Source organism: Camelina sativa, chromosome 15 (genome assembly GCF_030686135.1).
Source record: "Camelina sativa cultivar CO46 ecotype springtype chromosome 15, ASM3068613v1".
NCBI lineage: Eukaryota > Viridiplantae > Streptophyta > Magnoliopsida > Brassicales > Brassicaceae > Camelina > Camelina sativa.
Window position 1 is genome coordinate 267,901 of NC_141894.1, and position 26,291 is coordinate 294,191.

At 37.9% G+C, this 26,291-nt stretch overlaps 8 protein-coding genes across 12 annotated transcripts; 5 read left to right on the plus strand and 3 right to left on the minus strand.

Annotated features, from left to right (window-relative positions):
• Nucleotides 1-190: 190 nt before the first annotated feature.
• On the minus strand, nt 191-1,329 carry LOC104744210 (photosynthetic NDH subunit of lumenal location 3, chloroplastic). The gene is made up of 3 exons (XM_010465220.3): nt 951-1,329; nt 560-846; nt 191-451 (listed from the first exon to the last, which is right to left on the minus strand). Exons 1-3 carry the CDS (start codon nt 1,225-1,227, stop codon nt 353-355), a joined length of 663 nt encoding a protein of 220 aa, XP_010463522.1. The 5' UTR covers nt 1,228-1,329; the 3' UTR covers nt 191-352.
• Nucleotides 1,330-2,855: 1,526 nt separating this feature from the next.
• LOC104744211 (mediator of RNA polymerase II transcription subunit 11) lies at nt 2,856-4,742 on the plus strand. The gene is made up of 4 exons (XM_010465221.3): nt 2,856-3,108; nt 3,201-3,282; nt 3,381-3,497; nt 4,184-4,742. Exons 2-4 carry the CDS (start codon nt 3,229-3,231, stop codon nt 4,358-4,360), a joined length of 348 nt encoding a protein of 115 aa, XP_010463523.2. The 5' UTR covers nt 2,856-3,108; nt 3,201-3,228; the 3' UTR covers nt 4,361-4,742.
• A 1,053-nt stretch (nt 4,743-5,795) lies between these two features.
• On the plus strand, nt 5,796-9,368 carry LOC104744212 (alpha-dioxygenase 1). The gene is made up of 10 exons (XM_010465222.2): nt 5,796-5,974; nt 6,145-6,408; nt 6,768-6,917; nt 7,024-7,157; nt 7,434-7,650; nt 7,786-7,931; nt 8,037-8,264; nt 8,351-8,553; nt 8,639-8,882; nt 8,980-9,368. Exons 1-10 carry the CDS (start codon nt 5,867-5,869, stop codon nt 9,203-9,205), a joined length of 1,920 nt encoding a protein of 639 aa, XP_010463524.1. The 5' UTR covers nt 5,796-5,866; the 3' UTR covers nt 9,206-9,368.
• Nucleotides 9,369-9,717: 349 nt separating this feature from the next.
• LOC104744213 (uncharacterized) lies at nt 9,718-12,050 on the plus strand. 2 transcript variants are annotated; one of them, XM_010465224.3, is made up of 9 exons: nt 9,718-9,883; nt 9,994-10,165; nt 10,274-10,432; nt 10,633-10,698; nt 10,807-10,926; nt 11,021-11,257; nt 11,351-11,458; nt 11,624-11,675; nt 11,819-12,050. In XM_010465224.3, exons 2-9 carry the CDS (start codon nt 10,055-10,057, stop codon nt 11,848-11,850), a joined length of 885 nt encoding a protein of 294 aa, XP_010463526.1. In that variant the 5' UTR covers nt 9,718-9,883; nt 9,994-10,054; the 3' UTR covers nt 11,851-12,050. The 2 variants fall into 2 exon arrangements, with proteins under 2 accessions (XP_010463526.1, XP_010463525.1); XM_010465223.3 differs by having other exon boundaries at nt 9,722-9,906.
• A 256-nt stretch (nt 12,051-12,306) lies between these two features.
• LOC104744214 (uncharacterized) lies at nt 12,307-13,617 on the minus strand. The gene has a single exon (XM_010465225.2). The coding sequence runs from the start codon at nt 13,615-13,617 to the stop codon at nt 12,541-12,543; it is 1,077 nt and encodes a 358-aa protein (XP_010463527.1). The 3' UTR covers nt 12,307-12,540.
• On the plus strand, nt 12,499-15,549 carry LOC104744217 (V-type proton ATPase subunit G1). The gene is made up of 4 exons (XM_010465227.2): nt 12,499-14,165; nt 14,676-14,774; nt 14,929-15,029; nt 15,123-15,549. Exons 2-4 carry the CDS (start codon nt 14,687-14,689, stop codon nt 15,264-15,266), a joined length of 333 nt encoding a protein of 110 aa, XP_010463529.1. The 5' UTR covers nt 12,499-14,165; nt 14,676-14,686; the 3' UTR covers nt 15,267-15,549.
• Nucleotides 15,550-15,558: 9 nt separating this feature from the next.
• On the plus strand, nt 15,559-21,337 carry LOC104744216 (uncharacterized). Of its 3 annotated transcripts, none has more exons than XM_010465226.3 (18): nt 15,559-15,950; nt 16,050-16,241; nt 16,348-16,503; nt 16,618-16,911; nt 17,343-17,560; nt 17,661-17,735; nt 17,959-18,025; nt 18,241-18,566; nt 18,653-18,886; nt 18,970-19,157; nt 19,474-19,615; nt 19,700-19,808; nt 19,897-19,999; nt 20,092-20,281; nt 20,401-20,499; nt 20,599-20,657; nt 20,748-20,853; nt 20,989-21,337. In XM_010465226.3, the coding sequence occupies exons 1-18, from the start codon at nt 15,701-15,703 to the stop codon at nt 21,154-21,156; spliced, it is 2,976 nt and encodes a 991-aa protein (XP_010463528.1). In that variant the 5' UTR covers nt 15,559-15,700; the 3' UTR covers nt 21,157-21,337. The 3 variants fall into 3 exon arrangements, with proteins under 3 accessions (XP_010463528.1, XP_019092554.1, XP_087343639.1); XM_019237009.2 differs by having other exon boundaries at nt 15,589-15,950; nt 16,392-16,503; XM_087487513.1 differs by lacking the exons at nt 15,559-15,950; nt 16,050-16,241; nt 16,348-16,503; ... (1 more) ...; nt 17,343-17,560; nt 17,661-17,735 and having other exon boundaries at nt 17,960-18,025; nt 18,251-18,566.
• A 194-nt stretch (nt 21,338-21,531) lies between these two features.
• On the minus strand, nt 21,532-26,285 carry LOC104744218 (CRM-domain containing factor CFM2, chloroplastic). 2 transcript variants are annotated; one of them, XR_015581691.1, is made up of 13 exons: nt 25,454-26,285; nt 24,859-25,378; nt 24,640-24,770; nt 24,201-24,509; nt 23,957-24,113; nt 23,508-23,796; nt 23,334-23,393; nt 23,193-23,249; nt 22,984-23,097; nt 22,614-22,793; nt 22,331-22,529; nt 21,971-22,101; nt 21,532-21,856 (listed from the first exon to the last, which is right to left on the minus strand). XR_015581691.1 is itself a non-coding variant. In XM_010465228.3 (13 exons), the coding sequence occupies exons 1-13, from the start codon at nt 26,144-26,146 to the stop codon at nt 21,647-21,649; spliced, it is 3,054 nt and encodes a 1,017-aa protein (XP_010463530.1). In that variant the 5' UTR covers nt 26,147-26,285; the 3' UTR covers nt 21,532-21,646. The 2 variants fall into 2 exon arrangements, 1 of the variants encoding a protein (XP_010463530.1); XM_010465228.3 differs by having other exon boundaries at nt 23,508-23,800.
• Nucleotides 26,286-26,291: the final 6 nt, after the last annotated feature.

Sequence of the window (26,291 nt, forward strand, 5' to 3'; positions counted from 1 at the left end):
TACTGTATCAGATAAAAAAGAAGAAAATAAAACATCAATTTCGCTCAAAAAATAAAAATATATATTACTCCCTCCGTTTCAAAATATAAGATGTTTAACCAATCATACCCAAGACTGCATAATAGAAAATATAAAATTAATCTAAAAGTTGCATAGAAAGTTGAAAACATCCTATATTATAAAACAAAAATAATCTTCTAAACATCTTATATTATGAAACGGAGGGAGTATATTTTATGACGCCGTACACATGGGTCTAGATTACATTTCTTTTTACTAGAGTACAATTTTTTTTTACCGTGAATGATGGTCAATATATAGCAAGAAAACCAGTGAAAAAACTGAAACGGAATCATGCCATTCTGGTCATGACCTCTTGAAGAAGAATCTTTGTATCTGTATAACACGATTCTGTCTTGCTTAAGTTCTTTGCCTTAGCTGCATCTTCAAGCTGTGAAAAAAACACCACAACACACCACAAATAATCAATCATATAGAGGAGGATAAGTCAATAAAAGAAACAATGCCCTCATAATTAAACCGGCACTAATACTTATACCTTTTCGAAATTGTCGAACAATCTGTTGGCCAAATCGGTGAGAGATTGTTTGTCTTCAGAGGCAGCAGCAGAGATGAGATTGTCGAAATCGTAGAACAAAAAGGTGGATTTAAGCCTCAAGTACTTTTTGACATAGTTTAAAGTATCTGGTCCGATCAAATCCTCCATTGCTAACAGATCAAAAGCATTCTTTTTAACTCTATACATTCTTCCTTTCGTCCCTATATCAGCTACATACACTCCTTTCTTTATGAACGTTCTCGTTCCCGTCTGCTCATTCACGATATCTGTACATTTGAATTGTGTGAGTAGTTTCTGGTACAATTCAGATTTGTATTATACCAAACAAAATTCTCATATTGGTTAGTTGTATGGCTCAAGATGTGCTTACTGTTGTAAATAGGTGGAATTGGAAGAGGACCATCGATCCAAAACCCGTTGTCTTGTGCCAGAGAAACATTATTCTGGCCAAAAATTCCGGTTAGACCTATGGATACAGCAGATCCTAATGTCATCCGTCTAGTGATCTGTACTGAATCCAGTTCTTGACATTCTACGGTTCTCCTGCAAGCAAATCCAGCGGGTTTGCTGATTTTACGACTCTCAGGTAGTTTTGGAATCGAAGATAAAGTGTTTGTGAGGCTGTTAAGATTAAGGAAGTGAGCCATTGTAGCTACAGAGGAAGCTTAAGGTGTCAGCTTTTCTGTTCTTATGTTGGTTTTTTTTATCTGTTTATAAAGGAGAAATAGCGACCATCATCACAAAGATTTTATCTGGACGAAGGGGTGTTTTCGTAGTTCAACTATATTAACAACGTGCTGTCTCAAGGATCCCATCAAGTATAGAACTCGTGCCGTTTCAATTTTTACTACTCAACCAAAGACAGTAGAACTTGAATCTTACTTTGGTTGTTAACTGTTAAAGCTAATAACTTTGCAAATGTTGAAGAGATTCACACTAAAACTTGTAATTTTTTTACCTAACTTTTTAGTAGATTCACACCAAAAGTTGTAATTTTTTACCCAAATTTATACTAATATCTGATATTTGAGACAAAATTTATTTATTTTCTATAAAATTGAACATTTTTTCTACATAGTTATTCAAATAAAACTTCGAAAAAACCTTAAACACCAAAAAAAAAAAAAATGGGACCCCAATCCTTCGCTTGGGTAGCTTTCTCTGGCACTACTCAAAAGCCTGCGTTAAAACCATAACCGCCAGGTCCGTCGTCGTCTCAACATGTCAAAGGCTGGTTATTGCAGCATGTCCTAAATTATATCGCTGAGAAAATTCAGGTTCAATCAGACTATGCCGATTGGTATGCTAGTGGAGCGTTTCTATTGTTTTATGTCCATTGTCTCTCCTTCAAGCTCAAGGGAGGAGCCGCAAACTTTGGTCGGCTTATTCGGCATGGACTATCGTTGTTGCCTTCACATCCCATGTCATTGGAGGTTTTTTGGTACATTTGGTGCTTCCTATTTGAGCAATTTATGTTATTCAGCAAGAGATTTCGAAACTACCACTTTTAAAATAAGATGAGCACTAAGACGACAAAAATATTGGTAGAGGGACGACGGGAATGGAAACGATGGTCCTGGTTGTCCAAGTTTGTTTTAAAAAAATTAAAAATATTAATTTTGAAAGAATCTATATATATATATATATATATATTTTTTTTTTTTTATAATAGAACAACTTTGAAGGAATTTATTTGTTAGCTAAGAAGTGGTAAATAAAGAATATAAGCTGTGATAGGATTAAGAAAAAGTGAACTACAATATTAGTTTTTGTCTAGGAAAAAAAACTAGAATTTTCCATTCATCATCTTAGGATTAGTTGATAAAATATAATATACAGGCTCCAAACTTAATGTTGTATTTAATTTTATGTATACCAAAACGGGAAAGTGAAAAAATGAATTTTCCATCACACAATATGCATTATAGAAAAGATGAATTATCTTTTAGACAAAAAAATGACTTATCTTCTTTCTGTTTTTTTTTTATAATAATATTGAATATTTGTTATTAACCGAAATAGAGATGATATATAGTTTTATGGAATTCTTCAAAAAGTAATCAATAATTTTGCTAAATTAATATATTAATCTTAAACAGCAAGTAAACCGGTGAAAACTGGATCGGATTCATGCCAGAAAATACACTCTTATCGGTTTGAATAAACCAGGACTTAACGAAACAGTAAGTGGATTTTAATCGGTTTATTATTATTATTATTATTTCAATCGGTTTTCTATCGGTTCATATGTATTTTGTGATGATGGTCGTCGAATGGGCTTTTCACTACTAAACAACGTGCTGTTTCAAGGATCCCATCAAGTATAGAACTCGTGCCGTTTCAATTGACAAAATCCTCTTCTCTTCTTATTTTTCCTCTCGCCGATCTGTGTGTTGCCGAGAGACTCTCCGTTGCTGATCTTCATCTCGCCGTCAAAATTCGCCGTATTCTCCCGTTGATTCTGAATTCTCCGTGTTCCCCTCCGTCCTTACTTTCTTGAATCGCCGTCGCCGTCGTGTTCCATTGAGGTACTTCCACTGCTCCGATTTGAGTATTTATTGTAGTGTATGTGTATGAATGGATTTGAGTTTGACGTAATTTTGATTGATGTATAATTCAGTTTCGTCGGTCCTCTAGAGAAATCGTGGATGGATCCGCAGACGCAGAACACTTCGTTGCAGCGACTCCAGAATGTCGAGAATGTGAAAATTTCGGAACAATCTCTGACTTATTTCTTTCCTTAGAGAGATTGATTGATTATGTGATGTGAGAATGTGTATGCGTTTTTTCTTCCGCGCAGAGAGTTGTAAAGGTTTTGGAACTAGCTGGAGGAGTGATGGAAGAGCTCGCGAGCCCTTCTGGTCCCAAGAAAGAGTTCGTTAACAGCCATTGCCGAGAGTTTATGCAATCTATGAAGGTTTCTTACTTACTCCAATCTCTTCTTCTTCACTCCCATTTATGAGTGATTGGATTCTAGTGTTTTGATAAAACTAGCTTATAGAAGAACGTTTGGGCTCATTGACACAAGTCTAGATTAGTATTTTTTCTGCTCTTTCATCATATTTCCCTTCCTTTTTATGAGTGTTGATCATTCAATTTGACACAAGTCTATATTAGGGTTCATTACATTGCCTGATCAAAGTTTAGGGTTTAGTCTTCAAGACGGCCACTGCATTTCGTTTTGCAGTTAATGTACTGTTTCTTCTTTGGTTAGTGAACATATATGGTTTCATGTCTCACAATCTCTATGTTTGTATTCCTTTCCTGTTTCTTAGGATTTGACATTGATCCTTCAGTCTTAGGCTTAAGGTTTATGAGTGATGGATGTTGATATTTTCATATTTGATAGAGCCTCACTGTTCAAAGAACATTTGGGCTCTCATTTGACACAAATCTAGATTAGAGAGTATTACATTCCATGAACAAGTAAAAAGGCTTTTCTTTTTTGCTGGAGTTTTGATTTTGGGTTTTCTGTCTTGAATGAAAGTTTGAATATTTCAGCTTCATTGTCTGATCCATGAACATGTTCATCTTGGACTTTACATATATGCAGCATATAATCTATCGCCAATCCATATATAATACAAACATGAAAATTTGCAGGATATTCAAGTGACACTAAGGGAAGAGATCAAAAGCGCTTGCGAGTACCGTCCCTTTGAGAAATGCGATTACAACGCTAGAATAGCTAATGAGATCTGCTTCCAGAAGCTTGAATATGTTCTCACGCAGCTTGATGATCTGAAACAAACTGCTGACCGGTATACTTCATCAGATTGAGCTCGCAACTCTATGCAGATTTGCTCATGTTTGTGGGATTTTACAAGTTGTCTCTGTCTTCCTTGGTTTTGATATTCATAAAATTCTTACTTGAAGAATTATGTTAAACCATTGTGCTATATAGTCTCTAGATCAGTTGTAGGTTATCCCACTAAAGTTTGTCTGGTTTTTTTTTAGCATGAGTGCCCTGTTGCACACAAGTAACATCTTCTCCTACTTACTAGTATATTAGATTTTGCAAAAAAAAAATATAGGTGTATTCGGTTAAAATATCCATCTACCGGACCAATTTTATTGCAGTTAAATGTATTTTTTGCTGTATCGATTAAAAAAAGTTGGTAACAACTTGAGTTGAATGTGCAATGCACCATTCATTCCATTAGTGGTTTAATAGCATCAACAGCTGAAATATCCGGTTACATGTGATTGGAACCAAAGCCGGTTCATGAGAACCATTCGCAAATTCCGGTACGATCTGTTGAGCTACTCATTAAAATTTCGAACAAACCGGACGACAAGTTCCCGTACTGAGATTACGCGATGAGATTGGAATATTGGATAGTGGGTACCTGAATGTCACGCGCTGGCCAACCTTTTTTGAATTTTAATAAAAAAATATTATTCTGCCTTATTGTTTAAAAAAAAAAAAATTGTGATCAAATAAAAAATACGACATTATTTGAAAAGTCTGACATGTCTACTTTGAATACACAATTCACATTCTGCAAACAAAAAGAGCCAACATTATGTTAATTTGTTTCTATATTACATGTCTTATTATTATAATCAGGTCTCTATTCGTAAAATTCTAGTATCTAATATGAAATATATCTTTATCAAACAAATTCAGGCATTTGGTCCAGTTTGACTTCACTTCATCGCCCTTTCGTTTTGGAACCCGGCCGGCCGGCCCCTACATGTGATTGTTAAGATTTTCATAGGATGATGATTCATATTTTCGAATATAATAGACTCACACTTGTCAAGAATATATTATTTTACTGTATAAAATTAGGTTGAAGGTAATAAAAACACGTACCTTGCTTCATGATGGCTGATGGCTGATAAATCACAATGATAAAAGGTTAATGAGTCGCACTTTCGAAATTATAATAACACGAAAAAAATTGACACTAAGAATACATATATTTAGGAAGAATAAAATAACTCAATTTGATTTTAGTTAGTGTATACATTTTGAATACTAGCCGTCTCTTTTTTTTTCTTCTTCGTGGTTTATGCTTCTAAATAGACAACTAACACATTTTCAAAATTATACTAACAAGAAAATAATTGACACTAAGAATACATATATTTAGGAAGAAAAAAATAAACTCAATTTGATTAAGTAGTGTACATATTTGAACAAACTTCTCTTTTTTTTCATGGTTTATGCTTATAAATAGACAACTAACACCAAGGTTTTCTTACAACCCTCACAACTCTATTCAAACATTTATCTTTGTGACTACTCTTTCTACGATAACCCCAAAAAAACTCAACAGGATGAAAGTAATTACTTCTCTAATCTCTTCCATTATACTTAAATTCATCCACAAAGACTTCCATGAGATTTACGCAAGAATGTCCCTCCTCGATCGTTTTCTACTTCTTGTAAGTAAATTGATCTTTGCACGTAGAATCACATCCAAACTTTTTCTCTTTGGAATGGAATGAATTGAAGTTGTTATCAATGCATATTCTTTTTATTTTTTATTTTTGCCACACAGCACTTCTGTTACTAGCTCTATTATTATAAATCTAACGTTTACATGGCCGTGCAGATCGTCCATGCAGTGGATAAGATGGTTCCATGGCATAACCTTCCGGTTTTCTTGGGTTTAGCCTATCTTGAAGCACGTAGACATCTTCACCAAGAATACAATCTTCTCAACGTCGGTCAAACTCCGGTTGGAACACGGTTTGATCCTGCTAATTTTCCGTACCGGACTGCTGACGGAAAATTCAATGATCCGTTTAATGAAAGCGTCGGCAGTCAAAATACTTTTTTCGGAAGAAATTGTCCTCCTGTCGATCAGAAAACAAAGGTAATTACGTACATATGTGTGTTGGATTTTAAGTTAATCAGTTTGATAATCAAAGAATATAATCTAAAATGAATCAGTTAGACTTTGGTAATTTATCAATATCATTTTTGATTATGAGAATATAAAATGCTTTACATGTTTTGTTTCACGTCTTTGGATGAAAAAATGAAACTAAGCAAACCAATTAAAATTGGGTAATTAATGACTTTATGTTATGCTAATATATTATTAATTTGATATCAAACAATTATTTGTTGAGAAGTTTTCAATATTTAAACACGTTTTATCATTTTAGCAAATTTTGAAATATTCAAAATAAAATAAAAATTAAGCGTGTTTTTTGTGATATATTTTTGAAGTTACTGAGGCCAGACCCCATGGTGGTGGCGACGAAATTATTAGGAAGGAGAAAGTTTATCGACACAGGAAAACAATTCAATATGATTGCAGCTTCTTGGATTCAATTCATGATCCATGATTGGATTGATCATCTTGAAGACACTCACCAAGTTCGTCTTTTATTTTTTCAATTTCATCTATTTACGTCATATATATGTTTTTTAATGAAACAATTAAATTGATTCAATTACTCCGGTTAAATATTGGTTTACTTAGATCGAGCTTGTGGCTCCAAAAGAAGTAGCGAACAAGTGTCCGTTGAGCTCCTTTAAGTTCTTCAAGACAAAGGAAGTCCCTACCGGTTTCTTCGAAATCAAGACTGGTTCGCAAAATATCCGTACACCTTGGTGGTAATTATTTTATTATAACCTTATTATATAAATAACTAAACTGTGTTAAGGATCACTAGAATGTGTGAAGGATCATTTAAGTTTAGAAAAGTTTAATTGATTTTATTAGGTTTCGTTCGGTTCTAAATTTTGACTCGTTTTAAATTAACATTTAGCATTATATCTATAGATGATATATATATTGGACGACGTAAACACACATCCATGCATACAAATTACGTTTGATTATGTATGTATGAAGACTGCAAATAATTTAGAGAATAATTAATAAATTAGGGATTCGAGCGTCATCTATGGAAGCAACTCGAAAACAATGGATAGAGTGAGAACTTACAAAGATGGGAAACTAAAGATATCGGAGGAGACGGGTCTCCTTCTCCATGACAACGACGGCATAGCCATCTCCGGCGACATTCGTAACAGTTGGGTTGGCGTCTCCGCTTTGCAAGCCCTCTTCATCAAAGAGCACAACGCCGTATGCGACGCCCTCAAGGTTCAATATTTGTTTTTTTTTTTTAAATAATGTAAATTACGAAATCTGAATATTTTTACTGTTGTACATGCATGATATACCCTAAAAAGAAAAAAAATACTAATCCAGTTTGAAAACTTTATTTAAAATATATAGGATGAGGATAAGGATTTGGAAGACGAAGATTTGTATCGGCACGCGAGGCTAGTGACCTCAGCGGTGATAGCCAAGATTCACACCATAGACTGGACAGTGCAGCTTCTCAAAACCGACACTTTACTTGCTGGAATGCGAGCAAACTGGTAATCAATAACACATTTTTTTTATCATTCATAATTGATCACGTTACGTACACATGCATGGTGCAATCTAACACTTTTAATATATATTTTTGTGATTTTCCTTAGGTATGGAATACTAGGAAAGAAGTTTAAAGATTCTTTCGGACATGCAGGCAATTCGATCTTGGGAGGTGTCGTGGGTACGAAAAAAACTAAAAATCATGGAGTCCCTTACTCTCTAACCGAAGATTTCACTAGCGTCTATCGAATGCACTCTCTCTTACCTGATCAACTCCAGATGCGTGACATTGACGATGTACCCGGAACTAATAAATCTCTACCGTTGACCAAAGAGTATAACTCTATATATATACACATCTATTTCTCCTATTTTGAAGTTTCCAAAAAGTTTTTAAATGGTTTTATTTATTTGGGTTTAGGATTTCTATGATACATTTGATTGGTCCCAAGGGAGAAGAAACCATGTCTCAGATTGGATTCACTAAGCTAATGGTCTCAATGGGTCACCAAGCAAGTGGTGCCCTCGAACTGATGAATTATCCAATGTGGTTTAGAGACATTGTTCCCCAAGACCCCAACGGCCAAGAACGTCCGGACCACGTTGACTTAGCTGCTTTAGAGAGTAAGTCATTCTGATCTCTCAGCCATTCATTGTTGTCTGACTTGAATTCTCACTTGATTGGTGGATTCGTGGTCGATTATTTTAGTCTATAGGGACAGGGAGAGAAACGTCCCACGGTACAACGATTTCAGGAGAGCAATGTTTATGATACCGATAACCAAGTGGGAAGATCTCACCGACGATGAGGAAGCTATTGAAGTGCTGGATGACGTGTACAATGGTGATTTGGAGGAGCTTGATCTTCTCGTGGGACTTATGGCAGAGAAGAAGATCAAAGGTTTTGCTATCAGTGAGACTGCTTTTTACATTTTCCTCCTCATGGCCACAAGGTATATATATGTTATCTGGTTGTTATATTTTTTTTTCAAACCAAAATATAATACACTAGAATAGAAAAGCTGAATCTAACACTACTAATTTAAACAGGCGATTAGAAGCGGACAGATTTTTCACTAGCGATTTCAATGAAACAATCTATACAAAGAAGGGACTTAAATGGGTGAATACTACAGAGAGTCTCAAAGATGTGTTTGATCGTCATTATCCTGAAATGACCGATAAATGGATGAACTCCGAAAGTGCATTTTCAGTATGGGATTCACCACCGGTTACCAAAAATCCAGTCCCTCTATATCTCCGAATTCCTTCTTAGATCATTCTAATATGTTATCTATGCAATTTGAATGAATTTTATTTGTTTATTGGCATTTTGTTGGTTGTGAGCTGTGTGTTATATATTGTAAGTTATTTGACATCATCATTCATGTACTATATAAAGAACAATATTTATATATCAATAATGTGTTTGTTATTAAGTAGTAGATGTAATATAATTTTTCATGCCATTGTAAGTTTCATTATTAAAATTGAGATTGAAATCAAGTTAAGTTCAATTGTTCAAACTAATTTTATCTAATTTTCATATAGGCCTATTTTTATATATAAACCACACAACAAATTGTTATCATTGAGAAGATTATGTTCAGACCTATTTTTGAGAAGATTATAATTATCAAACCCACACAGCAAATTAAAGAAAAAGGTAAATTAGAGAATAACACTAAAAACGGCAAGTAGTTTTGTTCGTATGACACCGAACGACACAACACAAGTATACCAAATCTTCGAACCCTAATAAAATATTGGGCTTTAATTCCCGCCGAAGCCCATCTACATATTTGTCCTTTCTAGCTCCGTTCCATCAAAGCAGCACTCTCAGTCTCAAGGTCAAGCATATGCGTACGATCATGAGCTGAGTTTTGAAATTCGAAAACCAAAACTTCCGGTGAAATCTCTCTCGCTCGAAGCGCGTTGGCTGTTCGGATTCTGGGTATCTGTTGAATTGCTTTCTGGGTTTGTTCTTTGTTCGTTTGACTTGGTTTTAGGGTTTTTTTTTTTAATGTGATGTCGCTAACTCGGGGTTTTTGTTGATTCCTGCAGATTTGGGATTTTAGGGTTTGTGATTGGAATTTAGAGATATTATAGTAGTGTAAATTGGTTTATGGGTTCCACGATGGAGGATGCGAAAGATGCGTTTTACATCGTTCGTAAGGGAGACATCATTGGTGTGTATCGAAGCTTGACCGAGTGCCAAGAACAAGCTGGATCATCTGTATTAATTTCTCTCTTTCTTCTATCTTATTCACTGCTGTTGAACTTGATATCTCCGTCTGCATTATTAGGACTTACATTGATTTTTTTGTATTTGGTTTTGTTTCAGGTGTCAGATCCTGCAATGAGTGTGTACAAAGGATATGGGTTGCCAAAAGGAGCAGAGGACTTGTTATCTTCGTCTGGAATGAAGAACGCTCTCTTTTCTATCAATGCATCTTATGTCAAAGATGATGTTTTTGGGAAACTCATTCCTTGTCCTGTTCAGGTTTGATTCACAATCTTGTTGATCTGAGTTAACATTCTTTTATGAGAGACTGAAAAAGACAGAGTGATCTTAGTTCAGATATATCATACTGTCCAGGAACATTTATCATGTTTAAATGTGTAATCTGAGATTATTTCAGTTGAGTTCTTACTAAATTGGGATTCTAAATTTTGTTCTGAAGTTTCGATTTTGCATTTCAGCAACCATCTTCCTGCCAAGGAGGCACTTCCAACAAACCTTCCCCGGCTAAGAGATTGCAGGCAATGGTAAAAACTCTAAATCTCGTCAGCTATAGACATAGTTCAATAGTAACTGTATCTTTCTCAGTCTCTTTGAAGATAATGATGAAAGTTCTTGTGCCTCTACTCTTTCAGGGAAGTGATGAATCAGGTTCACTTTCCGCGAGTCCTGCGCAAAAGCATCTTAAGACAGAAAATGACATGGTTCATCGGGTTCCTTCCAGTCTCTTGACTCGGCAACCTATACTTCAAAATGTAATAACACCAAACAAAATATATATATTTCAGTCATATGCTTGGTTTTCTTTTTTTGCATCTTCTTAATTTGTAGTCCATCGTTTTCCCTCAGGATTCATGTTCCATTGAGTTTGATGGTGCTTCTAAAGGAAACCCAGGAAAAGCTGGTGCAGGAGCTGTTCTCCGTGCTTCAGATAAAAGTGTCCTCTTCTATTTACGGGAAGGTGTTGGCATTGCCACAAACAACGTTGCAGAGTATCGTGCTCTGATTCTTGGTTTAAAGTCTGCTCTCGACAAAGGGTTTAAAAATGTGCGCGTCAAAGGAGACTCAATGCTTGTCTGTATGCAGGTGCAGATAGAATTCAGCCCATTTGTTTTTTTTCTCTATTGTTTGGATCATTCATGATAGAACCTTGATGACTTGGATTCGTCAATGGACCAGGTTCAAGATGCATGGAAAACAAAACATCCGAAGATGGCTGAGCTATGCAAACAGGCAAAGGAGCTCAAGAGCAAGTTTACAACATTCCATATCGAACACATTGACAGGGTAAGCCACCAAACCCTTTTTGGTTTAGCTGCTGATTTGTAGATCTTCAATCATGTTTGGTTTTAAGAGTTTTATTGCGAACAACAATTGAATATATTTTTTGTTTCGTTGTTAAGGTAATATGATATGAAAATGACCATTAATTGTAAGTTGTCTGCTTTGTAGGAATTCAATTCTGATGCTGATAATCAAGCTAACTGTGCGATTGCTCTGGCAGGTGAGTTAGTTTGAGATCTTTAAAGCTAATAGCAATCCTAATTTTGTTTTTATTTAAACTGGATCTTGAAAGAAATCCATACGCATCAATCTAACCAGGTTTGAATTTTTTTCGTTTTCTTTTGTCATTGCGTATCCATCCAGAGGGTCAAACGATGGTGATTCCAGGCCGCTAGAAGAGAGTGCTATATATGAATAGTTTAGTATTCCTGTTTTCATGTTTCTGGGATCGTGTCTTTAAACATGCTGTGTGTTGGGATAAACATGAACATGGTGGAACATGTTCTCTTCTCTCTTTTATTCTGTCCCCCAGCTTGTTGAAATATCAGTCACTTGTTCGCCAAGTTAAATTTCTAAGAAATACGTTTTATATTTATTGTTTCTCTTTTCTTTTTTTCCAAACAAGAATGTTATCTTTTTTTTGTTAGAGCCAAAGCCGAAAATAACAAAATGGATGACTAAAAGTAAAAGGGCTAGACTCTAGATAAAATGTACAAAGCACTAATTTTTCTACATTATTTCGTGCACAAACTATTTACAGACGTTCCAACTACATATAGAATAAACTCATTCTGGATCGTACTTGGACATAGATAGAGAGAAGTGTTAAAAACCAAACAGAACTTAACGAATTGGATCACAAAAGAAGAAGCCAAACTCAAGATATATGTAAAATTACAAGCCCACTAATTTTCTACATATAAACTATTTACATTTTTTTTTACTTTCCCTTTTCTGATTGTTTGTATCTTCGCATTAACAGTAAAAAAAAGAAAAAAAAAAGAGTGTAAAAAGATAAAAACAAAAGGGAAGAAGAAGAAGAAGAAAATGTCTAAAGAAAAAAAAAAAAGGGTCAATCAAACATCTCAGAGTTGGGAAGAAGATCTGCCACCACCATTACTAATGGATCTTGGTTGCCTTAGAAGCTCAATCAACGCCTCAGCCTTTTGCTTAGCTCGACTTGTTCCTGCCTGAGACAAAGCCACTAGCGGAGGTATCGCTCCTTCTCTAGCCACCATGGTTCGATACACAACACTCTCCTCACAGAGCTGTAGCAATATCGACACAGCCATCTCTTTCTGCCTCTGCGTCCCCGCCTCAACGATCTCCACCAGCACCGGAACTCCTCCTTCCTCCACAATCGCCGGCTTCGATTCCGGCACCGACATCAACAAACTCATCACAAACGCCGATTTATCCACCATATTAGATCCGAAATCCGCCATCAATTCCACCAACGGCTTCATAATCCCAGATTGCACGGCTCTGATTTTGTTCTCTTTAGCCGAGCAGAGCGAGTAGAGAGCCGTGGAGGCGTCCTTCTTCGCTCTGAATCCTCCCGTTTCCAGAAGGTTCACAAGGAGAGGGATGGCTCCGGATCTTCCGATGGCGACTTTGTTCTCCTCGACCTGAGATAGACGGAGGAGAGCACAGGCGGAGTTCTCTTTAGCCGTGGGGGTTCCCATTTTCAAAGCCCTGACGAGAGGCTTAATAGCACCGGAAGAAGCGATGAGGTCTTTGTTCTCGTCGCAGAGAGAGAGGTTCAAGATCGCGGTGACACCGTACTCCTGGAGCTGAAGATCGGAAGAGGAGATGAGAGAAATCAGAGGCTTGATGGCACCGGCTTTGGCGATTTTGATCCGGTTCTCAGGTTTGTTCTTGGATAAGAGCCTGATCTCCATAGCAGCCTGTTTCCTCTGGTCGTTATCGGAGGAGGAGGAATCGAGAAGCGAAACGAGATGAGAGATGAGATCATCGGAATTGTCAGAGGAGCAAGAGAGAAGGAGACGACGGCTTTCGGAGGAAGCAGTGGGAAATTCGCCGGATCTGTCGCTGTTACAATCGCTGAAAGCGGAGGAGGAGTCGTTGACACTTAAATCGCTGAATTTGCGGCCCATATAGGTGAAGCTTCCGCCGCCGGGGCGATGGTTCTCCATCTCCATCGATAAATCAAAGGATCATCAAATTAAAATAAAAACGTGGGTGGGGGATTGCTCTCGCTTTAGGGTTCGTTTGTCTGTCAGGAATATTTGTTTCCGATGTGAATTGTATTTAGTTTAGCCCCAAAAGGAAGGAAGGAAGAAAGAATGAGCTGCCTGCTGCTATAGACTCTGTCTTACAGAGAGAGAGAGAAAGAAGAGCAATTATAATACCCTTCTTTTATTATTATACTATTTAATAGTAATAATAATATAAGATGTATGGGCTTTTTTTAATATTTATTTTATGTTTTTGCAATGGTATTATTACGAGGCGTTGTATAACTCCACGTGTCTAGACGTGAATTTGGGCTTTTTCTAGGAGATGATAAGACCCACTATAAACGTGGGCTTTAATTGCTATACAACGTGGGCCCACTACTGATGTTAGTCATACAAGTAGTATAGGAAGGAGATAGACGTGTTTGTTGTTGTTAATAGATTTGCTCTCCGATTTGATCTCTCTCTCTCTCTCTCTCTCTCTCCTCCGTGGAAACAACAACGAGCGAAAGGTATACGCGTCTTCTTCTCTCTACTTCTTTCTATCGGAAGTCAAAATGTCTTAGACGTTTCTGGAGATGATTTGGGAATTCTACAGGGGGACTTAAAATGTTAGGATTGATACTTACTTAGAGCAGTTGGGTTTGTTCGTTTTCTTTTTTAGATCAACTAAATTCGAATCCTCACTGCTCTTTTTGGGCTATTAGATCTGTTTGATTCTGAGTCTTGTTTTGGTTCCGAGTTGTGATTTGCTAGATTTAACAGATCTGCTTTGAATTTACTGAGTTAATTATTATTATGTTTCTCTATCCGAGCCTGTTGTGCTCGCTCGAATCCAACGAAAATTTACCGGAACAAGGACTGTATGTAACTTAGTCAGTTTCAGAATTCATATGATCGTATTGATCAGTTAGATCATGTTTAGGTTTCTTCGAATTTAATGTTATGTTTTTGACTCTAATGGAAGTTCAGATTTTGTGTTGTATGATGATGACCTTTGATTTTTTTTTTTGTGTGTGTAGGATAAAAGAAGATGGATTCCAGCAGAGGTCAAGGTGGTATCCAGCAGTTGCTTGCTGCTGAGCTAGAAGCTCAACACATTGTCAATGCTGCCAGAACCGGTAAATGATCTGAAACTCTACAACGTACCAAAAGTGTTGGCTTGATCAGGCTGCTTGTTTAAGTGTACCTTTAGAATTGGGGAGCATAATGCTTGATTTTATATATATGTTTTTGAAAATTGATATTCATCATGTGTGTGTTTCTTGGTTGCAGCAAAAATGGCAAGACTGAAGCAAGCCAAGGAAGAGGCTGAGAAAGAGATTGCCGAATACAAAGCTAAAACCGAGCAAGACTTCCAGAGGAAACTCGAGGAGGTAAAAGAATTAAAAAAAAAAGAATGTCTTCTTTAGTCAATCTACAAAAACTAGTTTGCTTTTCTCTAAAAGTATTATGATATGTGAAAACAGACTAGTGGAGACTCTGGTGCGAATGTGAAGAGGCTGGAGCAAGAGACTGATACCAAAATCGAGGAGTTGAAGAACGAAGCATCCAGGATTTCCAAAGATGTTGTGGAAATGCTTCTCAAACATGTCACTACTGTGAAGAACTGATGAGACTTTTTATAACCCGAGTATAAAAAAATGGTTTGTGTATGATGGTGAAAAAAGTGGGAGTCAATTTTTGAGTATCTGCTTCTCTCTCTCTACCTCTCTTGTGGTGTTCCAGAGACTCATCTCATATGATTATTGCTATTTATTCTCTCTTTCTCTGTGTACTCCTCGTTTGTATTCATATCTGTAATAAGCTGAGAGCAGAGGAACTCATTGGATTATTTATTTTCTTATTATTATTATCTCTTAAAAAAGCAATAAATCTCAATTGGATTGGGCTTAATATCATAGCTTAAAGGCTTGGGCTTTAGTTACCGCGTCCAACGAACACAGACGAGAAGAGTCAGTGAGACGAGAAGAGTCAGTGAAGAATGAAAAATTGAAGATGGAGATTTAAGAAACATCCGCCGAGGGAAAAAGTTCTGAGCTGTGAGATGAGGAGCGACGGGATCTTGGGAGTAGGAGGTTCGGATCAGAGTCGAGCTACAGCCGCCGTTATCGCTAGTAGACGAAGATGGCTAAAGAGGCGAGAAACATGGCTCGTGGTGCTCGGTGTTGCACTTCACGCCGTTTACATGCTAAGCATCTTCGACATTTACTTCAAGACCCCCATAGTCCACGGGATGGATCCGGTGCCTCCCAGATTCTCTGAGCCACCGGCCAAGCGACTTGTTCTTCTCATCTGTAAGCTGCTTTTACTTCTCCTCATTGGTTTCATACTTACTCTGGAAATTAGTAGATTGAATTTTGGTTCTGCTCCGGAACTTTTTTCTGATTTATCAGCTGATGGTTTACGTGCTGACAAGTTCTTTGAGCCGGACGAGCAAGGCAAATACAGAGCACCTTTCTTGAGGAATGTGATTAAGAATCAGGGGCGTTGGGGTGTGTCTCATGCTCGTCCTCCTACTGAATCTAGACCTGGACATGTCGCCATTATTGCTGGTTTCTATGAAGATCCTAGTGCTGTCACTAAAGGTTTTCTTTATTCTTCTTCTCTATACATATACAAGCTGGTAGTTACCTACTTAGTCTTATCAGCTTTGATGTGTAATTGTGTCGCACCTTGTTTTTTGTTTGGCAGGATGGAAAGCTAATCCTGTTGAATTTGATTCTGTTTTTAACCAGAGCCGGCATACCTTTGCTTTTGGGAGCCCCGATATTATTCCTATATTCTGCAGTGCTTTACCTCACAGCACTTGGAATTCTTACCCGCACGAGTATGAAGACTTTGCAACTGGTTAGTTTCGTTGTTTAATAAACTGAGCATCCTATGCCGTATCAATTATGTATAAGTATTTGGAAAAAAGAAATTAATCTCTAGAATGAACTGAGATGATGTATTTTGGTGTAGATGCCTCCTTTTTGGATGAGTGGTCTTTCGATCAATTTGAGAGTCTTCTCAATAGGTCTCACGAAGATCCAAAGTTGAAAGAGCTTCTCCACAAGGACAAACTTGTTGTATTTCTTCACCTTCTTGGTTGTGATTCCAACGGTCATGCACATCGGCCTTACTCATCAATCTATCTCAACAATGTCAAAGTTGTTGATAAGATAGCTGAAAGGGTTTACCATCTCTTGGAGGATTACTACAGAGACAATCGCACTTCATATATCTTTACTGCTGATCATGGGATGAGCGACAAAGGTCTGCCTTTTCATTGTTGTCATTCCTTTTGTTTTAAATCTTCTCATTCATTAACACTTTAGGGCATATTGAGTGGTTCGGCTACCAACGATTTCGGAACCGGTTTGAGTAGAGTATACTGCTATGGAGTAAGATAGTTGCTCTGTCATTTGTTTGGGTTGTTTTGAGATAGGATAGTTTATGATGCTAAGATGACATGTTTTGGGGTTTATATATCAATTCAGCTACAGTTGTTTTCTCAAGTAGATATATATTCCTGCCTTGCATTTGCCACTCAAAACTCGTGTCATATATGGAATGATCCTTAATATGCTCTTAGCCATCTTAGCCACCTGGTTAGGGTTTCATCTGCGCCCTCCATCTAATTTTCTTTGTTTCGTTTGAGCTAATGATGGTAATCATACTATGTACAAACTTGTTGCTACTTATAGGAAGTCATGGCGATGGGCATCCTACAAACACTGATACTCCATTAGTTGCTTGGGGAGCTGGGATTAAATATCCTAAACCAGCAACCGGAAGCAGTCACTCGGATACTGTTACTACATTTATTGACAAGCATGCACATGATATGCCCACACCTTATGACTGGGGCCTTCGTCGTGTTGAGAGAGTAGACGTCAACCAAGCTGACATAGCACCACTTATGGTTGGACTTTGCCCTCATTTCTTATCCTCTCAGTCAAACAACATAAATGTGAATCTGTTCTTTAAAGTTCTTCGTTGTCACTCTTTGTTAATATCTGTAGTCAACGCTCTTGGGTTTGCCATGCCCAGTGAACTCCGTTGGAAACCTACCACTTGGTTATATGAAGTTGAATGAGGTATGTTCTTATACTTCATGTGAACTCTCTGCTTGTGGTCTTCTGAAAGAGTTTAGGTATTTGTTAATGCTACATTTCGTACATAAGATCCCAGTTCCCTATAGAGTGTTCAAGGGTGAGAGGTTGAAACTCAATAGGAAACTGGTTTTAAAATAATAAGAGGAACAGAAAGATGGCTGGGAGGTCAAGACTTATAGTGTTTATTGTTTAATGTGTTTTTTAGGCAGAAGAAGTTGAAGCTGTGCTAGCCAATACCAAACAAATCCTTAATCAGCTTCTTCGTAAATCATGTATCCTTTTGCTCACACTCTAATGTTAGCTTAACTTTCTGCACTGATGATAACAATTTTGCAAGCCTTTGACATTGTTCATGCTATTGTACAGTAGTCTATGTTGGTCGAAAAAATCTTTTTTCACATTCATATTTTGTGTTTGGATTTTTTCTTGTAGTATTGTATATTTCCTGCTCTTTTTATCTTCGATATGGTCTCCTTGACAAAATCAGATATAAAAAGCTTAAATTCCTTATTCTTCAAGCCATTTAAGCCGTTGGTCCACCATTCCTCATCGCTGAGTCAGATTGATGAGTTAATATCCGCCAAAAATTATGAAGCTGCAATGAAATTGGCTGTGGACCTCAGAAACTTGTCACTAGAGGGCCTTCATTATTTCCAAACGTATGACTGGCTAATGCTGATGACTGTAATTACCCTTGGATACACTGGATGGATGATCGTACTTGCCCTGCATGTCCTGCAATGTTATAGCTCACTATCAGGAGATTTGTCCAGAAAAGAGCAATTATCTGTGCAGAAAAAAGACTCTGGAAAAGTAAACACTTCAATCTTCACTTTGTCAAGTTTACTTTTCATGTGAAATCTCTCTCTGTCTCATACATTTTGATCATTTTGACGCAGGTATATATATCAGGGTGCCTGCTGATGGCAATTCTTTCGGTGTTAAATTTGGTGGAGCATTCTCCCCCTCTTTACCATGCATATATTGGAATGACAGTTTTTCTATGGACACAAATCTTTAGTGAATACCGATTAATAAGAGGATTGTGGAGATATTTGAGGGAGAGGAGGGCTGACTATTTCATCAAACTTCTTTTTGCTGCAGCTGTGTCGGTTGTGATTGTGGAATTATTGGTATGTGTAATTGGATAATCGAATAGTTACATTAGAAATCGAGACTTTTGCCCTGATCATTTTTTTCTTTCAACCTCGTGCAGGTTCATAGCTTCACTGAGAGAAAGCTTTACACTTGGTTTTTCTTGATAGTTGGTGTTGTGGCTTCAATTTTGTTGCACTTTTCAATCCCTTGGAGATCTGGGATACCAGTTTTTGTCTGTATTTCTTGTTGGTCCCTGTCTGTCTTCACTCTGATGCCAGCTGAAATTCCTGACAATAATAACTTAGTGTAAGTTCTTTTACTTGCTCGTGCTTGAACTTTCCTCTGATTATTTTTCCTATGTTTTGTGGTTTACATGACACTCTGATGCTTTGAGAAACCAAATTTATCAGCTCTAGTTACTTTTGAGCTACTCATCTAGAAAAAGGATTCACTCCCATTGTATATGATTGTTCAATAGAATCTCAAGAAAATAAATTATGTTGAACATTCTATAAAGAAAATGAGTTTTGTGGAACACAGCGTTAAGCATCTTTGCTCTCTAGCGTCAATTTTACTTTTGAAATGCTCACTGTTTCATGTTGGTACCATCTCTCGGTTGCAGAGTTATAAGTGGAGCTATCATTATAGTAATAAGCCTTGCTGCAAAGTGGCTGGACACACATGCAGAAGGGAACAAATTTTGGCAGAGCATCACTTTTCACGAAAGCAGGACGCCATTGTGCTCCATGCTATATTGCATACAGGTACAAACCATTTCTACTTTTATAACTTATAATTTTGGTTCTTCGTCTAATAGCTCACCTTTTCTTGGTGCAAATGGAACATAGATTTTTTTGGTTGGAGTGTCGTCGGTGATGGTGTTTCTGTCGACAAAGCACCGAACACAGAATCAAGAACTACATTCGTCACACCAGTTCATCAACTGGTTTGTTGCCGGTATATCCTTAATCCTCTGTTCTGTTTGCATAATATGTTTCTTTCTGTTTTTAGCTACCACTTTTTTAACCGTCTTCTATCTTTGCAGGTTCTTCAATGGTTCTTCCGTTGTTTTCAGGAAATGGCATCCTTTCACGATTAAGTTCAATATTTCTTGGTTTTGCGCCTCCATTCCTTCTTCTGTCTATTGGGTTTGTCTCTTTACAAGTGTTAGTTATATAATTTAGAGTTCGCTGGTTATATGGATCATTGCGTGTTCTCATGTTTCCACCATTTATTGCAGATATGAAGCTGTCTTTTACAGTGCACTTGCCGTTGTACTTTTGGCATGGATATTGTTTGAGAATGCTTCTCATCATTCTAGCAAAGTAAAAGATTCATCTCTGTCAGAAAAAAACACAGAGGAACATGTTACTATCGGAAGCGATGAGAGATACTTGTTGCTATCTGATGTGCGGATTCCTTTGATTTTTGTAAGTCTTCTTCTCCGTTTCCTCGTTTTTTTTTTGAATTATGATGCGAGAGATTATGAACCTGTTACATCTAAAAAAATAGCTGTTATATGATTTAGTATATGGCTTGTGTTCTGTAGATGGTTCTGTTCAATGTAGCTTTCTTCGGAACTGGGAATTTTGCAAGTATAGCAAGTTTTGAGATATCATCTGTATACCGGTTTATCACAATCTTCAGCGTAAGTGTATCTGCAACCTCGAGCTTTGAAAAAATCTGATTTCCTTTCTTATAATCACACCATAAGATCTTACGTGAACTGTTGATTGCATCTGTACAGCCCTTTCTGATGGCAGCTCTTCTTATATTCAAGCTCTTCATACCGTTCATGCTTGTCATGTGAGTAATAAATAAACACTGAACCAAACAAAGTAATGATAAGTATTAAATGTAGTCTTTAAACCTTTTCCAAATTGCTGTAAATTGCAGATGTGCGTTCAGTGCAATAACGAAATTAGTGAGAGTGCCAAGACTGGGATGTTACTTCCTTGTGATCTTGTTTTCAGACATAATGACAATCCATTTCTTCTTCCTGGTAAGTAAACATTCATAGCATCAACGCAGTTGCTTTTTACCTTTTCTTACTGTACATTTATAGCATCAATTCATTCTCTGGTGCATTCTTGAAGGAACAGTAACAGATATCCAAAAAAATATATGTAAATTGCAGGTGAAAAACACAGGAAGCTGGATGGAAATTGGGAATAGTATAAGCCATTTTGGGATAGTGAGTGCACAAGTGGTATTTGTGCTATTACTCTTTGCACTTACCAACCTCTACACGAGAAGCATCCGAGTCAAGCCACTCTCAACCTCCCCTTCTCTCAAAACGCTCTGAAGCGCACAATTTTCAAAACTCTCCATTATTTTTTCTTCTCTGTGAAAGGCGTTGTCAGGAGAGAGATATCTGATGGGAAGTTTTATGACACAAATGTAGCAAATGAAACCTTTAGTTAGCAGTTAGCACACTTGACAATTTTTCATTTTTTTTTAAAATCATACGAAGTTTTTGTTTCAAACTGTGAAGCATTCACTACGAGTTTTTAGAGAAATCTATAGCTAGTATAAATCTGTTCTAAAAACATGGACTCTTAACCACGCGCATTATTAGCGCGTTATCACCACCGCCCAAAAATCGAGGGTTATAGTCCACAAGATTTGGGTATTTTCTAAAGTTTTGGAAACCGGGGCGCGTGGAGTTTCTTGTCCCATCAGTTCAAACTTGAACGAACGCTCTTCACGTTTCGTTTTTTTTTTTCTTTCTTTTGGCAAAGCTAACAGAAGAATTTACTGTATATCATTTTTACATCTAATAATTTAAAACGTTATTACAATCCACATTCAAGTCTTATGGCTTCAATGAGTGCAGGAGACACAGGAGGAGGATCATCAACAAAGCTTTTTGAAGATGTTAGATTTATGGAGTTTTTGACATTGTTATTTGGGTAGAAGCTTTTCATTTCTTCTTCTGCACCCCAACCTCTGTAAAGTATCACTTTACTTGGCTCCTGCGACACCAAAAGTGCTCCTGTTTCTTCCTGCAGAATCAACAATTCAACACCAAACTAACTTTTCATACGAAGCCCAGAAAGCATCACTAATTAGTAATTACTGGTTACTTTTATGTTTATATAGTGTGGTTATGAACTGACCTTGAGCTTTGCGATGACTTCTTGCACTGATGTTCCCTCGGCTCTCCCTTTGACGTTTACGATTGCTAGATGGTTTTTCTGAAAATGCATCTTCAGTGTTCTCGCTAAACCGGTTACGACGTTGCTTCTTCCTACAAATTGGAAGGAAGAATAATAGTCATTCTCAACAATTGTAACTATTATGGTTCCATGTCTACTTCCTACAACTTACAGCCATTGATGATGATGCAAAAGACACGGAGGGTGTTTATTTAATGAACTTCATGGGGGGGGGGGGGGGGGGGGGGGGAAGTATAAGAATTGAGATATAAATCAGGTGGTTTCTTAGCAGCAAAGAGTATAGAAGATATTATAACTCACCTACTGCAAAGGGTGGGCGCTTCTTCATCTTAAGGGCTTGTTTTCTCAGAATGAGCCTTTCTCTATTGGAGAGATCTGTGACCAACCCATCATTTTCGTTTTTCCTCTCTCTCTGAGCTGAGATTCGTGAGCCACCTCCACTTGATCCCAGTTCTTGTTTAGGTACCTTTCTCTCAGCATTCAGGTAGCTTTTTCCCGGCTAAAATCAGCACCAAAAAAAAAGGTAAATAATTAGATATCACATAGAGAGAGAAAGAGGAAAGAGACGAGTTTTAGACATTACAACGGATCGATCATGAAAAGAAGACGCCTTGGCAGAACCGCTCTCCGCAAGCACAGATATATTTGCAGTTGAATCGAGAGAGTTGCCCTCATGTCTCTGAGACAAGCCAGATCCAGATTCGTCTTCTTGATGCTCATGACTGCTCGTAGTAAATGTGTCTACTTCACCTTCGCTGTCATCCTTAGAATATATTCACCAACACAGGAGTTCAGGCTCACATTTTAGTAATCCAGAGAATTTATTAATATTCAAGTAGTGTACTTGAAGCTAGCTTTTTGCTAGATGCCTAGTTACCAGACATATAAATATATATATATATATTCATAGTAGCCATTTGCAAGAAACTTCGAGTAGGCGCTTAGAGTCTTACCTCCCAGTTTTCTTCACCAGAGGAAGAAACTGACAAGTCAGAAGAATAGCCGAGTTCAATTTCTTCTCTTGACTTCTCAGGTTCAATAAGCTGATTTTCTGTTTCTTCTTGGACCTACATAAAAAAATATGGAGAATTGAAAAGATCAAAGAAGCATATGTGTAGCATCAAGAACTGGTATGAGTATATTGAAACTGTAAATAATTTACCACTCTGGTACTTGATTCCCCATCTGACCATGTTTCATTGGTTACACTGTCCTCGACCTACCCTCAACCAGCATTCAAATGTTACGACCATCTTTTATGGATTGTTTAAGCAAATCAAGCTGAGCGACACGTATGACTTACCAACTGACGGTTCAATTCATCAATGTTGTTCGAAAGTTTCAGCACATGCAGCTTCAATGACTGTAATAGTTGAGGAGAAGCATAATTAAAAAATCACGCGAGAAATTCACAAAAATCGACTTGAAGTTTCCAGATAAGATCGTCATGTCATGGATTTCTTATGATTTTTCTTACCTTTCGACGTTGTGCCTCCACAGATCGCTTCAGCGCCTCTCTCTTACTGAGAAGTGTTTGAGGTCGTAGACATGGAGGCCGCTCATAATTCTTTCCACGATACACAATAATTGCATAGCCCTTACTCACAATCTCCACAGCAACTAGTATGCCACCACTTTCTGCTTCCAAGATTTCTGCTACTTCGTAAGCAGCTTCAATGCTATGTTCATTACAAATAATCTTCACAAGTTCCCTATACTTCCAATGAAGATGCATGTTCTCTATTGTTCCATCAAAGACGCCTCGTCTACCTTGAGAACACAACAAGAGATGTCAGAAAGGGGAAGTTTACACATAACACGTCAAAGAAAGAAGTCCACGAAAGTTACTCATTTACCACAGATATATACATGAAAGACGGGAACAGACTGCTTTTAAGTGGAAAAGGAGGGGAAAAAATGAATTACCTAGTAAAAGGAAAGGCTTCATTTTTAAGCCTATTTTCCGTAGCATGTACTTTTCATCATCAGTAATACCCTCCTTGTCGATATCAGACTGTTGAGGACTCTCTCTACTCTCCAGCTCCGCCAGAATTTTTTCTGCCTTTGCTTTCTTTTCTAACGCCTAAAGAGCAAACTAACCATTAACAACTAAAAAGGACCCACAAACCACCAATGTTTTCTAGTATAAAACGTCTATTAGGGTATATACCATGGACAACTTGATACTAGTTTTTTCAAGGATTTCCTCAGGAGATTTCGGCTGTCTTGGTTTCATTTGATGGGTTTGTAGATGATCCTTCTTATATTCAGCATCTAGCTCAGTGTCGTCAGTAGCAGCCTGAGGCTTTATTTCCTCTTCATTTTCAGTCATCTTATGCGTACTTGATTTCTCCATGATCATGGTTTGCCTTCTCCTCTCTTCTATTGCAGAAGAAACTGCAAATGGGAGGAAATCCTTTCCTCTGTACAAGACAATGAAATCTTTATCCCGAGATATCAAAGTCCCTCCAGTCAACCACTGCGACAGAATATATATTTTTGACTCATCAGTAGATATCTTCAGTTATATGGGGCGCCAAAGGGCATAATTTCCTATTGTTTGCAAACAGAGCCACAAACAGTTTGATCATTTAAAGTAAACCAGCAACCTTTAACTCTTCGGCCATCAGCTCGCTATTAGTGTTCTGCACTCCTCTCTTCACTGCTATCTTGGCAAGCTCACATTTCTCCCAAAGCTTGACAATTGCAACAGCTAGTCCCTGCAAATTTCTATTTCTACCTGGAAGTCTCAGATGGGGTAAGCCACAATAAGTTAACAATCTCCCGTGTCTAATAGTAAGCTAAAATCAGATGAAAAACAAGCTCACCTAAAGCAAAATGGCAAGGGAGTGGTCTACCAAGTCTCCGTATAGTGGTCATTTCATCATCAGTTAGTTTTGGACTCACGCCATATGGAAGAAGGCGAAATGGTCTCCTGTAGTCAGGTACTACGCCTGGCAGAAGATCACCATCTACTGGAAGTGGATCATATGCCCACCAGTCAGTGTACCTTGGACCTAATCCTTCTAGCAATTGGTCTGCTTCTTCTACTAGCTGAACTTCCCCGGGTAATTGAAACCGAACCTTATCCGGAGAACCAACGCCTTGTATTAACAGAGGCTTAACCGTTTTACTAACAACACTCAATGAAGAAGATTCTGCAATACTCAGTTTCTCTCTACTATCAACCACTCCCTGATCCATAGATAATGCTCCTGAAGCAGTTTCCACTGAAGAATCATGTGCCAAATCCCGATCAGACACAAAATAAGGATACTGATAATTTACTCCTCTATACAACAAAATCTTGCTTCCAGACCTCCAAATGACCAAGCCTCCAGTTTTCGTCTGTGAAATCAACCACGAGAGATATGAACATAAATTGTTACCATCCAAACTCAATAATCAAAACTAGAGACGAACCTCCAAGACGTCATGAGTACGTTTCATGTTCATTCTGGAAATATCTTCGCAGAAGATCTTAACAACCTCCGTCGTCCTCCATCTCTCATGAATCCCATTCACGATCCCTTCCGTAATCCCAGCCTTTCCGATCTTCAGCTTCTTCGTCAACCTAATCCCCTCCGACCTCAACCGCCTCAGCTCCGCCGCCGGTAATGTCAGTTCCGCCAACGACGGAACCTTCACCTCCTTCTTCCTTTCAATCTCCGTTTCCTTCTTCCACACTCTCTTCAACTCATGATACCTGGAAATAGCAGTACCCGACCCGGGCTTCGGAACCGGGTAGCTAGGCGTGCTCCAGCTCGTGTCAATCGTGTGCCCGACCCGGTGAATCGGAAGCTGCTTAGGCAACGGAACGAATATCTCTCCTGGTGAATTATTTTTACCATATTCTTCTCCAGTAGCCGCCGGCGACGAATCATGACTCTCTTCAACGAATCCAAGGCTACGAAGCTTCTCAGCGATTCTCTGGATTGCGGATTGAGGAAGCGTCTTCCGCCGATCAGAGGAGGAGGAGCTACTACGGACGACGAAAGAGTTCCCCCGACGGACATTGCATCGCGAAATTAGGGTTTTGGGAATTGTAAATGGCGGGAAAATTCGATCTGGTAAGGAAGCTTTGGGAAATGGTTGCTGATACACCGGCACCGACATTATTTCTCCACAGAACCACCATATCCATAGAGCTCACACACTATATCCATAGATGCACGTGATTAAACACGTGATGATTGCATTTAAATACCCAATGGGCCTATATTGTGTTACTGGGTCACCAGCCTATATCCCAATTTGGGTT